The 11,852-nt window shown below is 39.9% G+C and overlaps 1 protein-coding gene across 6 annotated transcripts in view; it reads right to left on the reverse strand.

The window, feature by feature from the left end:
* OCRL (OCRL inositol polyphosphate-5-phosphatase) overlaps positions 1-11,345 on the reverse strand; it is a 56,130-nt gene extending 44,785 nt beyond the window's left edge. The window contains exons 1-4 of one of the 6 annotated variants that reach the window (XM_059050940.2): positions 11,089-11,345; positions 10,741-10,811; positions 5,430-5,509; positions 2,725-2,763 (exon numbers count right to left, since the gene is read on the reverse strand). In XM_059050940.2, coding sequence (XP_058906923.1) covers positions 2,725-2,763; positions 5,430-5,509; positions 10,741-10,811; positions 11,089-11,127 — 229 coding nt within the window. In that variant the 5' untranslated portion in view covers positions 11,128-11,345. Of the gene's footprint in view, positions 1-2,724; positions 2,764-5,429; positions 5,510-10,740; positions 10,830-11,088 lie in introns of those variants that run through there. The other 5 variants (XM_067023083.1, XM_059050939.2, XM_067023081.1 and 2 more) reach the window with 5 other exon arrangements.
* Between the last annotated feature and the right edge of the window lie 507 nt (positions 11,346-11,852).

Below are 11,852 nucleotides of genomic sequence, written 5' to 3' on the forward strand. Positions count from 1 at the left end.
AACATATGTATATGTATAACTGATTCACTTTGTTGTAAAGCAGAAACTAACACACCACTGTAAAACAGTTATACTCCAATAAAGATGTTAAAAAAAACACAAAACTACAATGAGGTACCACCTCACACCAGTCAGAATGGCCATCATCAAAAAATCTACAAACAGTAAATGCTGGAGAGGGTGTGGAGAAAAGGGAACCCTCTTGCACTGTTGGTGGGAATGTAAATTGATACAGCCACTATGGAGAACAGTATGGAGGTTCCTTAAAAAACTGAAAATAGAATTACCATATGATCCAGCAATCCCACTACTGGGCATATACCCAGAGAAAACCATAATTCAAAAAGACACATGCACCCCAATGTTCACTGCTGTGCTATTTACAATAGCCAGGTCATGGAAGCAACCTAAATGCCCATCGACAGACGAATGGATAAAGAAGTTGTGGTATATATATATATATATATATATATATATATATATATATATATATACACATACATACACAATGGAATATTACTCAGCCATAAAAAGGAACTAAATTGAGTCATTTGTTGAGACGTGCACAGATCTATAGACTGTCATACAGAGTGAAGTAAGTCAGAAAGCGAAAAACAAATATCATATATTAATGCATATATGTGGAACCTAAAAAATGGTACAGATGAATTGGTTTGCAAGGCAGAAGTTCAGACACAGATATAGAGAATGGACATATGGACACTAAGTGGGAAAAACCGCAGTGGGGTGGGGATGGTGGTGTGCTGAATTGGGCGATTGGGATTGACATGTATACACTGATGTGTATAAAATTGATGACTAATAAGAACCTGCAGTATAAAAAACCAAACAAAGAAACAAATAAAACAATACTAAAAAATAATAATAATAACCATGTTTTTAAGTAATTTTAAATGACATGGGAAAAGGTCACAATATAATATTAAATGAAAATGCAGGATAAAAACTACATATGAGGATTCCAATTACGTAAAAATATAAATAAAAGACTGGAAGGATATACATAAAAATGTTAATTACAGTGGCGATCTCTAAGTCGCAGGAGCATAATTTAAATTTGATACTTCAAACTTTTCTGAATTTTCCAAATTGTACATAATGAGGATGTATTACCTGTATAATCAGAAAAAAATTTTTTTAATGTTTAATACTAACATCCAGACAGTGGGAAAATACACAGTTACAGTAAAATCAGGCCTGCTTAACAAACCCAAGGTCTCCCTCCAGCAACATATTGTGTACTCTAAATGTTTATGTATGAAGCCTAAGGGTCAAGATAAAAATCTAGTTTCCGTGCAAATATTAATAAATGGGCAGAAATAACAAAGGATTTTATTCAAGTGGTTACTGAACTACTTCCCATATGATCCAGTGACTTGAACTCTGGACAGAGCAACATATGGTTAATTTCTATGTAGGAGAGACCAACAAAATGAATGCTATAAATTAGTTGTTTGTAAGAGAAAAGGCACAGCTCAGTTTAACTTTTCAGCTTTGGATCAAATACCTATTTCCACACTAAGAACAGGACATTTAGGTATCTAATTTCAGCAGATTTCAGCAGCAATGTCAGTCACTGCTGAACAGACTCTGCTCACATTTTGCTTTATTAGTGTTGTTCCTGCCTTCTGTTTTTTCTGTACAATAAGACATAGCTATTAAGTTATTTGCTCTCTTGGATATCTGCAGTAGAAGCTAGAAGCTGGAAGTGCTCAGCCTTTCAGGATCAACCCTTAAAGCTTCCAAAATCTATGACCAAAAGAAAGAATAAAACCCAAACCAGAAAAAGTCTATCTAAACTTTGCAATACAAAATAATAGTGCCAAGGACAGGGACTGTGTCTAAGCAAAATTATGTATAAACTGATAGTCCCAAGCTAAGGGCCAAGCCCCACTCTTCCAAGGACTCAGCCAAGAGATAAGGTAACCCATCTGATTTAGATTCATGTGGTCATATACTCTTTCCCACAGCAAACACAGAGTAGATACAGTAGCTTTCAAGTGCCCATTTTCTCCTCCCCATGTTAACAGAGTATAGTTTTAGATGATAAATGGAGAACAGCTTGCACAGAAAGTCAGTGATGATTTGCTTCAAACGGATAAAAATGAGAGAACAGAAACAGTAAGAAGGAAGACCATGTTCTCGCTGATAAAGAAATGCCTTGAGAGGATGGGCTTAAATAAAAGACCAAAATTATTTTAAGAAAAAAAAAGGTATCCCTGGTACAAGAGGGACTCTGTAGTCTCCCCAATAATATAACAAACAAAGGAAAGCATTATGATTTAACATGCAAAAATTAAAAAATGGATGGGGGGAGAAAAGCTTAAAACATAACAGCAGTTTAAAAAAACATTCATAAACCTTATGTGCTTGAAACACTTTCTGGCCCCTCCTACAATTTTCAATTCCACAGCAATGACTTAACTGATAGCAACAATACTGGCAGTTGAAAGAAGTTCAGCATTAGAAAAGCAATCATATTTTCAACTTTTAAAAGATTCTTGCCAGCCACCTGCTTTTTCTTAAGCTTAGGCTAAATGTTTTTGGGAGGTAATGCTAATTTGTATGGCTGCCTTAGGAAAATGGAGAATACAGGATAAAATGGTAAGATAAAAGTTGTGCAAAAAACGTGTCTTAAATACAGTGGGTATTCAAGTAAATATTTGTTGAATGAAAATCAACTTCATTCAGAAAGATACTCACTGTTTGAAGCTATGTCAATCAAAAGAGTTTCTTCTGCTTCTGAAGGAAAAGAAGAAAGGACAGAATCAGGGAAGAGAAAACCATTTATTACAACCAAAAGAAGTATACACCTAACTAAATAACTACTTCTCTCAATCACCACTCCTAGGTTTTAGAACATATTAAAAAAATCCTTTGCTTTTTTGTTTAGCATTTTTAAAGGGGATTTTAATAGCACTACATTCTAAAGACTATGAGCAATTCAACTAAAGGAAAAATTAACTGAACAAGTAACCACATGGACTGCCTCAAAGCAAATCAAGCAATGACAATAATAGGGAATATAACATGTTAATCCAAGTGAAGGTGTTTAATTCCCCTCAACTATAACACACTAACTTAATATAATCTAACTGTATCACTTAGATAATTCTTATAAAAAGCCGAGAAAGTAACCCCAAAGGCCTAAAGGTGAATTACCTTCTTAACTCAAATCTAGTCTCTGAAAATTTCCCAGGGACCTCATTACCTCCACCCCTGTCCCATATAGGAGCAGAGAATACTTGAAGTTCTTTATCTTCAGTCTACCATTAACACTTGTGGATCCAAGGCTTACCAAACCCAACAAGGAAGTATAAAATGGGCCAAAGCACAGTCTCTAAGTTCAGAGTTCTCTTTTCTCTCTATGGCTCACCTGGACTTCCTTCCTTACTTCTAGTGTCTAGACCCAACCCATCTCTTCCTCTCTGACTTCCCTGGATTTGGCCAACGGCACCTGCCAGACCCCCCTGGCTAGTTAAACTCTGGGTACTGACTCCTTGGGATTCGTTTGGCCAAATGTAGTAGGCTCAGCCTTTTCTAGTTCCCTCACTAGCCTGGATTGTATATTTGGCTCCATTACTCAGGTGCAACAGAAGCAACTGATAATTACCTAAGTTGTCTAATATTAGAGAATAGTCTCAATACTTTTACTAGCATGATGAATGAAGCAAGGGACAACAGTGCATCAGGGCATAGGTATTACATGTTCACAACTGCTCTTTGATAACTTTAATTCTTTAAAACCAAAGTACTTAGAAACTTTTCAAAATAGATGTACAGGTTGGGAAACAAAGGATGTGAAAACTCAAGGAGGTAACTGTTCCTTTTGTCATGGGGAACTACTGTGTGTGTGCACACATAGTTTCCTAGATTCCAATCTAGCAACCTGCCATCTATTTCTTATTAAAAATAAGACTAAGAGAAACAGGGTAAACAAGACTCTAGAAGTATTGATAGCACAAAAAGGTATAGAGTTAATAGGATACTAACGTCACGTTCTTTGGCTTTTCTCCTCCTTAAAGGGCTGAGCACGTAACAAAGGGTATTACATTATGAAAAGTGAGGTGACCACAGTAACTTACTGTAGCATGCAGGTGCCTCGTTCAATATGTCTCTCTCACACAGGGCAGGCTAAATGGCTAAATAAAAGACTTCATTCTTCTATACAATGTGGATTCTATTCACTGTGGGTATTTTTAATTCTTAATACATGCTCTCTTAAAAAGTCATGCCCACTTAGTATTTCTACTTACAGAGATAAATCCTAAGGAAATAAGAGACGTGCAGGAAGATTCATTACTTATTTATACTAACAAAAAATAACCTGAATGTCAAACACCGGGAATAACTACAATATAGGCCATTCATAAAATGGAACAGTATACAGCTATTAATAGCATGTAAAAGCACTTATAATATGATGGCATGTGGAACAGACAAAAAACTACATACAGTATGAGTCCCACCCACCCTAAAAGTTACAGGTGTAGAAAAAAGGAAAATGTTAGGTGTTTATCTCTGAAGGGTGTGAATTTACTTATTTCCTTTATAATTTTCTGTTCTTTCCAAACTTTTTACAGTATATATATATTAGTTTTGTGATAAAAAAAAAAGTTGAACGTAGTTTAAGAAAGAAGCCATGCAAGGTAGGATTCAAATTTTCCAAGAAGCTACAGCTGACACAGAATGCCTGTCTGATGAAGCCAATGATTACCCACTGGAAACACAATGCATTTGTTCTCTAATAATCAATTTCCTTTCTAGAGCAATGTGAAATCACAGAAGCAACACCTCCTACACAAACCTCCCAATTTTTGAGTCTCATTGTAGCAGATGAAACAACAGATTTTCTGTTCTCTTTCCCCAAATTTGAAGGCAGGAAGCCAAATATTTCCTCCCCAGAGTCGATTTTCTTATGATTCACCAATGCAAAGGTTTGAGAATCAGCACAACTGAGTGTAAGGTATTACAATCTGGCAAGGCTTGTTGCCAAATGTTTTAATTTCAAATAGTGTGGGGAGAAAGTGCTGAACGTATGTGAATTCAAGTGACCTTGATACTTTACAATGAGCAGTGTATCGGTTAAACTCAAGAATGTGATTTAAATCCACATACAGGTTCATCAGCATAAAAGACTACCTACATAGGTAACAGACTACATACATCTCTAACCTCAGCCAGGGTAGCAGGTAAGAATATATATATTTCAATATAATCCTTCAGGGCTCTTAAACAAAGCATTTATCATCTTCTCAATGGTAGATGAGTAATGTTATCTTTTTGCACAGAGTGTAATACATTTCATTTTATGTGCAGTGACAAATTTAAATATGTATGGTGTTATACAAAGCAATAATGACCAAGGAGAAACATTATAAAACTAGCTAAGCAATTAAAGCTAGTACCTTGAACACATCTAAAGTGGCTATTTATAGGAATGATATCTTGAACATGCTGTTCCTTCTTGTGCAACCGGATTATTAGCCTAGGAAACAGAAGAATGCATCAACGAATAGCTACTGAAAAACTCAAACATTTAACAACAAAATACATTGCTGTGTTGTTATACAAATCTAGTCTGTATTTATTAGACTTGCTGTATCTTGTTCCCTGGATCTGAGCATCATGATGATATTGCTTTAGGTCTAAAAGCATATTAGTGGTGATCAGTATCTGAATACCCACAGTTCCATGCCATAGAGAACATAAAATAGTCTATATCCTAAAAACAGTTTACAAACCTAAGAGCATGAATTACAGCGCACACACCTTCAGATTACGCATACCAGAGAGAAGAACTAATAGCTAGGTGTGAAGTCCATGAGGACAGGGACTATGGCTGTCTTTTCACCATAGTATTTCTAGCACCTAGTACAGTACCTGACACATAGTAGTCACTCAAGTTTGTTGAATAAATGTATTATAAATTTCATCAATTAGCTTTCTGGTTATATTCCCATGGCTTTTACCAAAGAACGATTCTATCTCTTCAAACAAATATACAGGTTCATGGAGAAGTAAGAGGAGGTGCCCAGCCAGCTGAATCAGTCAAAATAATCTCAGCGACCAATAAGGTAGCAGATATCACAACCAGATTGCCTTTACATCCCTTGTGTTTTTACCATGGTTTCTAATTTCATGCTAGTACTTCTGGTGAGCATGACTGAGCTTGGCCCCCCAGTATGAAATGCAAGATTTCTAAATTCCTATGTACTCCTGAAATACTAATTTTCATTTACTACTTATTCTTAGTGGCCCACAGTCAAGGTTTAACCTACTGGCAAATGGTCATTCTGAACATCTCCTACCTTCCCCCCCAAATCACTCTTCAGGTGGTTCTTTTTGCCAGGAACACTCTTCTTCCTGAGACCTAGCTCAACTATCACCTCCTCTGTGAAACTTGGCCTCATGCCCTTTGCCTGCCCCTCAAATAGAGCACTTAACACACTCTGTTATAGTTACATTTATTTCCCTCAGATTTGAACTCCTTGAAAGCAAAGACCCTATCATAGTCAGTTTTGTCACCTACCTAATAGATGCTCAATGAATATTGGCTGAATAAACAAACATTTAATTAAGCTATAAACAGAAATGAATTTCTAAATACACCTGTTCAACATGTGCTATTAGAAGTCATTGTTCTGAAAGGTTTGATTTCCATTTTGTTGTCTTTTGGGGAGGCTTATCGTTTTAGCTTTTTGAAATTTTTTTCAAATGTGTTAACTTTGAAGGAGTTAACTTGGGGAAAGGAACTGCTTAGACAGGACTAAGGGAAACAAAAGTATTAATGCTATCTTTCTGCTCTGATCCTGCCTGCCTAATTTGCAGGGGTTTAATATTTTAAGGTGACTACAAGAATATGGGGCAGGCCCTTTTCAAACTGCAAAGTTCATGAGTCAAGCAGAGAATCCTATAAACCCAGATGGAGACCAGAAAGTAGATAAGAATGACAAAGCAAGGGTCAAGGAGGAAGAGCTTACTTTGAGAAAACTGAACACAAACCAATATAATTCCCAAGTAACATAGTATAGAAATGGTGTTGAACATCAGCAGTAAAGATTCAACTGGACTGTATTGTGAAAAATCATCACAAAACAGACAATGACATGGATGGACCTTGAGGGCATTATGCTAAGTGAAATAAGTCAGACAGAGAAAGACAAATACCATATGATCTCATTTATGTGTGAAATCGAAAAACAAAAACCAAAAATACTGAACTCACAGACACAGAGAACAGATTGGTGGTTGTCAGAGGCAGGTGGGGGGGGATGAAATGGGTGAAGGGGGTCAAAAGGTACAAATTTCCAGTTATAAAATAGATGTAATGTACATGTCATGGGGATGTAATGTACAGTGTGATGACTATACTTAATAAGTGTACTGTATATTTAAAAGTTTTTAAGAGAATAAATCTTATGGACCTAGTTGCAGGGCAGGAATAAAGAGGTAGACATAGAAAATGGACTTGAGGACACGGGGCGGGAGGGGGAAGCTGGGGCGAAGTGAGAGTAGCATCGACATACATACACTACCGAACGTAAAATAGGTGGCTGGTGGGAAGCAGCAGCATAGCACAGGGAGATCAGCTCGGTGCTTTGAGATGACCTAGAGGGGTGGGATAGGGAGGGTGGGAGGGAGGCTCAAAAGGGAGGGGCTATGGGGACATATGTAGGCATATGGCTGATTCGCTTTGTTGTGCAACAGAAACTAACACGGTATTGTGAAGCAATTATACTCCAATAAAGATCTATTAAAAAAAGAGAGAGAATAAATCTTAAAAGTTCTCATCACAACAGGGCTTCCCTGGTGGCACAGTGGTTAAGAATCCGCCTTCCAATGCAGGGAACACGGGTTCGAGCCCTGGGCCAGGAAGATCCCACATGCCACGGAGCAACTAAGCCCGTGTGCCACAACTACTGAGCCCATGTGCCACAACTACTAAAGCCTGCGCACCTAGAGCCCATGCTCTGCAACAAGAGAAGTCACCACAATGAGAAGCCTGCGCACCGCAACAAAGAGCAGCCCCTGCTCACCACAACTACAGAAAGCCCATGCACAGCAACGAAGACCCAATGCAGTCAAAAATAAAAATAAATAAATAAATAAATAAATTTATTTATTTTTAAAAAGTTCTCATCACAAGAAAAAAATTGTTAACTATGTGTGGTGATGAATGTTAATAAGAATTACTGTGGTGATCATTTCACAATATATACAAATATCAAGTAATTATGTTGTACACCTGAAACGAATACAATGTTATACATCAATTATTTCTCAATTTAAAAAAGAAATGCAACCCCCCCAAAAAATACCCATCACAAAACATAAACTGGGAATTTAAGTCAATCCCACAAATATTTATTTAATATCTACTACATGTTAGTCACTAAATAAATTGTAACAAGAGAGTAGGGCTAAGAATAAGAATAAAAATTCTACCTAAATCTAATCATTCCTTTCAACACAGAAAGGTGAAAAATAATAGGTATATGGCAAAAAAATGGAAATCAGAATTTGGTAGTTGGAAACAGAAAAAAGTAAAAAATTGTGAATGCAGAGCCAGCATTATCCCTAGGAAATACTTTGATTTGTTCAAGGAAGGTTAAAGATGAAACAACAGGTGGCATCATAATCCATTTGCCTTGAAAAAATGAATGTTAGCGTTTGATTCCTTGTGTGCAAAAAAGCCTTACCTTTAATTGTAATTTTAGTCTCTCAGTAAATTTCTCCTATGGTTGACAGCAGGAACTACAGAACTAACAAATGCAATAGGCTTCAAGTTCCAGGATAAAAAGGCCCAAAGTAAAAAAGTTCTGGACACTCAAGTCAGAGAAGGCACCCAAGAGACAAGGGTTTGAGGGATATATATATATATATATATATATATATATATATATGGTTTGACAGTATCAGGTGTCTCCAATAAATGATTTCAAAAGAAGCTTCTCAGACAATGTAATGACTCAGACAGATGACTTAACCTCTCTGTACCTCAACTTCTATATCTAGAAAAGGGGGATATGATGATATTACAATTTCACAGTAACCCTCACATGAGGGTTACATGAACTAATTCATGAAATGCTTAGAAGAGTACCTGATACACATCAAGCCGCTGAGTGTTAGTTGTGCTATACCCATAACTTTTACAGTACTGGAATACAGAATTTCATTTCTCTATGGGGAGGACACAAATAATCAGGAGAGCTACCACTTCCAGTACAAGAGACCAGACAGAATGAGGCATTTACCTCAAGGCCAGCTACTCACTCCCTTATCAGCTGAATAGAGTTCCAAACCTACCAAACCAAGGGACCAGATCCTGGGATGTGGTCATCTCAACAATGTAGCTATTTTATTTAATCCTTATAATTTTGTTTTTAAGAAGAGGAAACCAAGGCACAAAAAATTTACTGATTTGCCCAAGGCTTACATCTTCCCACCCTATTCTTGCCTTTGGAAGTGGCAGTGGTGTTCCACTTTTCAATTCACTTTTCTGTTGAATTTACTTTCATTAAACTGGTCTTCCAGGGTTTGATGAAATCTGGGAAAAATAAAATGAATTTATCACATCAACAGAACTGACCAAGCAGGATCTAGGGAAGAGCTACCTCCATAGAACCAGTTGATGTCCAGTTGAGAGTGGCACCAAGAGCCTCAGAAAAGGGCAGGCTAGGCCAGTGTGTATTTCTTCTCTGTAAACTGGACAGCATAGATAAAGATTGAGTCTGGACAATCTAAAAGCAGGGACTGAGAAAAATTGTTTTTAAGCAGAATCCAATGTTAGGGGATGGCAGGGTTTAAATGGTCAACAATTTAAAAAATTTCAGCGATCAACAATTCTTCACTGATGTCAAGAAACCAGTGAACAACCAGGGGAGGTGGCTTGGGCACAGCGATAGGGACCTACCTATGATATGTGATGGTCATCAGGGATACTTTAGATGAGGCATTAGTGGCAAGGGAGATCAGCAGTATAGTGATGGCTTATCAAAATCTTTTGATCAATCAGTCAACAGTCTTTACTGAGCTCCTATGTGCAAGGCAGAGTGAAAGGTAACACACCCTGATGAAATGTCAAATGTTTACATTTCTACACATTTCATTACTTTTTCTAACTGTCAAGTCAATAAGTGAGGCAGTTACTGGCCTACACAAAACCATTACTGAATTAATGAATATGCCTCCAAGCACATGGAATAAGGGGGGGTGGTGAGACTGGAGGAACCAGCTGAATGAGGTTAAGAAAAGGCACCTCTGTAAGGTTAACAATGAAGCGTTTCTACAGTACTTATACTTTTTGTAAACCACTTTCGCATTTATTTTCTCCCAGTTAAAACTCCAAAGGCTATGAATTAAAGCAGTTAATGTTTTTATTAAACTGATGAGGACACTAAGGCCCAGAAAGCTTTACTGACTAGCCTAGGATTACACAACCCATGTCAGTTGCAGGGGCAGGAACTAAGAACCCAGGCTTCCTGCTTCCCCGCCCATTGAGTCCTTCCACTAAGCCACACGGACAGAAGCAATCAATTCACCGGCTTGGAAGTTGGGGACAAAGCTCGGTGGTTAGAGCAGGCACGTCACACCTGGGCCCGAACCTGTTGCCTGCGAGGCCTCAGTGGGAGGAGGGTGGGTGGCTTGTCGCGGTTTGGGGTTGGGAGGTAATGGCAGGCTCCCCTCCTCTGTGGGTATCAGGTGGTTACTTACTCATACTGCCCATTCCTCTGGACTAGGGTCAGGACGCAGGGCTCCCGGACAGGACCCTTCATCTCCATACCCTCGATAGTATGCAGGCGCTAGTCAAGGGTCTCTTCTAGAAGCGCTGCCCGGAAGGGGACCCGCAGCATGGGGTGGGGAGGGAGGCTCCCGCCCCTCAGCCCACCCTCCCTCCCCAGGGTCGGAGACAGCGCCTCCCGCGCCGGCCCCCCTCCCCCGCTCGGCTCGGCCTCGGGTCCTGACCGGCCCCTAGCCGCCCCTCTGCCGCGATCCGCAGTCCCGCGGACCCCCGCCCCCGCCCCGCGCGGCCTCCCCTCCCCCCTTCTCTCAGGCGGATACGGCAAGGGGCTGGACTCCAACCGGGAGCGGCGGCTCCATCCCGGCAGCTTCCAGGCTCGGCGGGGCTGCGGACTGCGGGCGGATCCGACGACACTGCCTCCCGCGTCCTCACACCCCCTCGCCTCGGCTGCACGTCCTTAGGGAAGCGGCTCCGTGCCGGGCACGGGGTGCCGGACGCGGGGAACCGGGCACTGGGAGCCGGGAGCCGGGAGCCTGACCCAAGAGAGAGCGGCGCCTCCCGCCCCCGCCAGTTTTCCAGGCCGCCGCAGATTCCGCCCTCTGCGGCCAACCTGAGGAACTGCAGGGAGAGACCCGTCGGACCGGGGGCGTCTCCCCCACATCCAGCAAGGGATACGCTTTCAATGCTGCCTGTGACAACAGACTTGTTCTGGTGACTTTGAAGATTGCCATAGAAACAAAGCACAGTCATACCAATGAGGGAACTCAAAGGTGTTGGGGCTACTAGGACCTACGTCATCCATTCAAAAAATCCTTGTTATGGTTAATAGAATGCACCGTACTGATTATCATACCTCTCAGATGTCCCCCCTACTTCTTCCTTCCACCACCTGACTAGGGAAAATCCCCAAAGCTCAGACCTTTGCTTTCTTTGGTCCCCCTCTAGGTTACCTCTAAGCAGGCAAAGACCAAATATATATCTCTGGCCCAGATCCCTTGCCTAATATAACCCATTGTTACCAAAGCATCGGATGACAAAACTAACTCATCGTTATTTCACACAGTGACCCAGGCTTGAAATTTCA

Source organism: Kogia breviceps, chromosome X (assembly GCF_026419965.1).
Source record: "Kogia breviceps isolate mKogBre1 chromosome X, mKogBre1 haplotype 1, whole genome shotgun sequence".
In the NCBI taxonomy this organism is placed as follows: Eukaryota; Metazoa; Chordata; class Mammalia; order Artiodactyla; family Physeteridae; genus Kogia; species Kogia breviceps.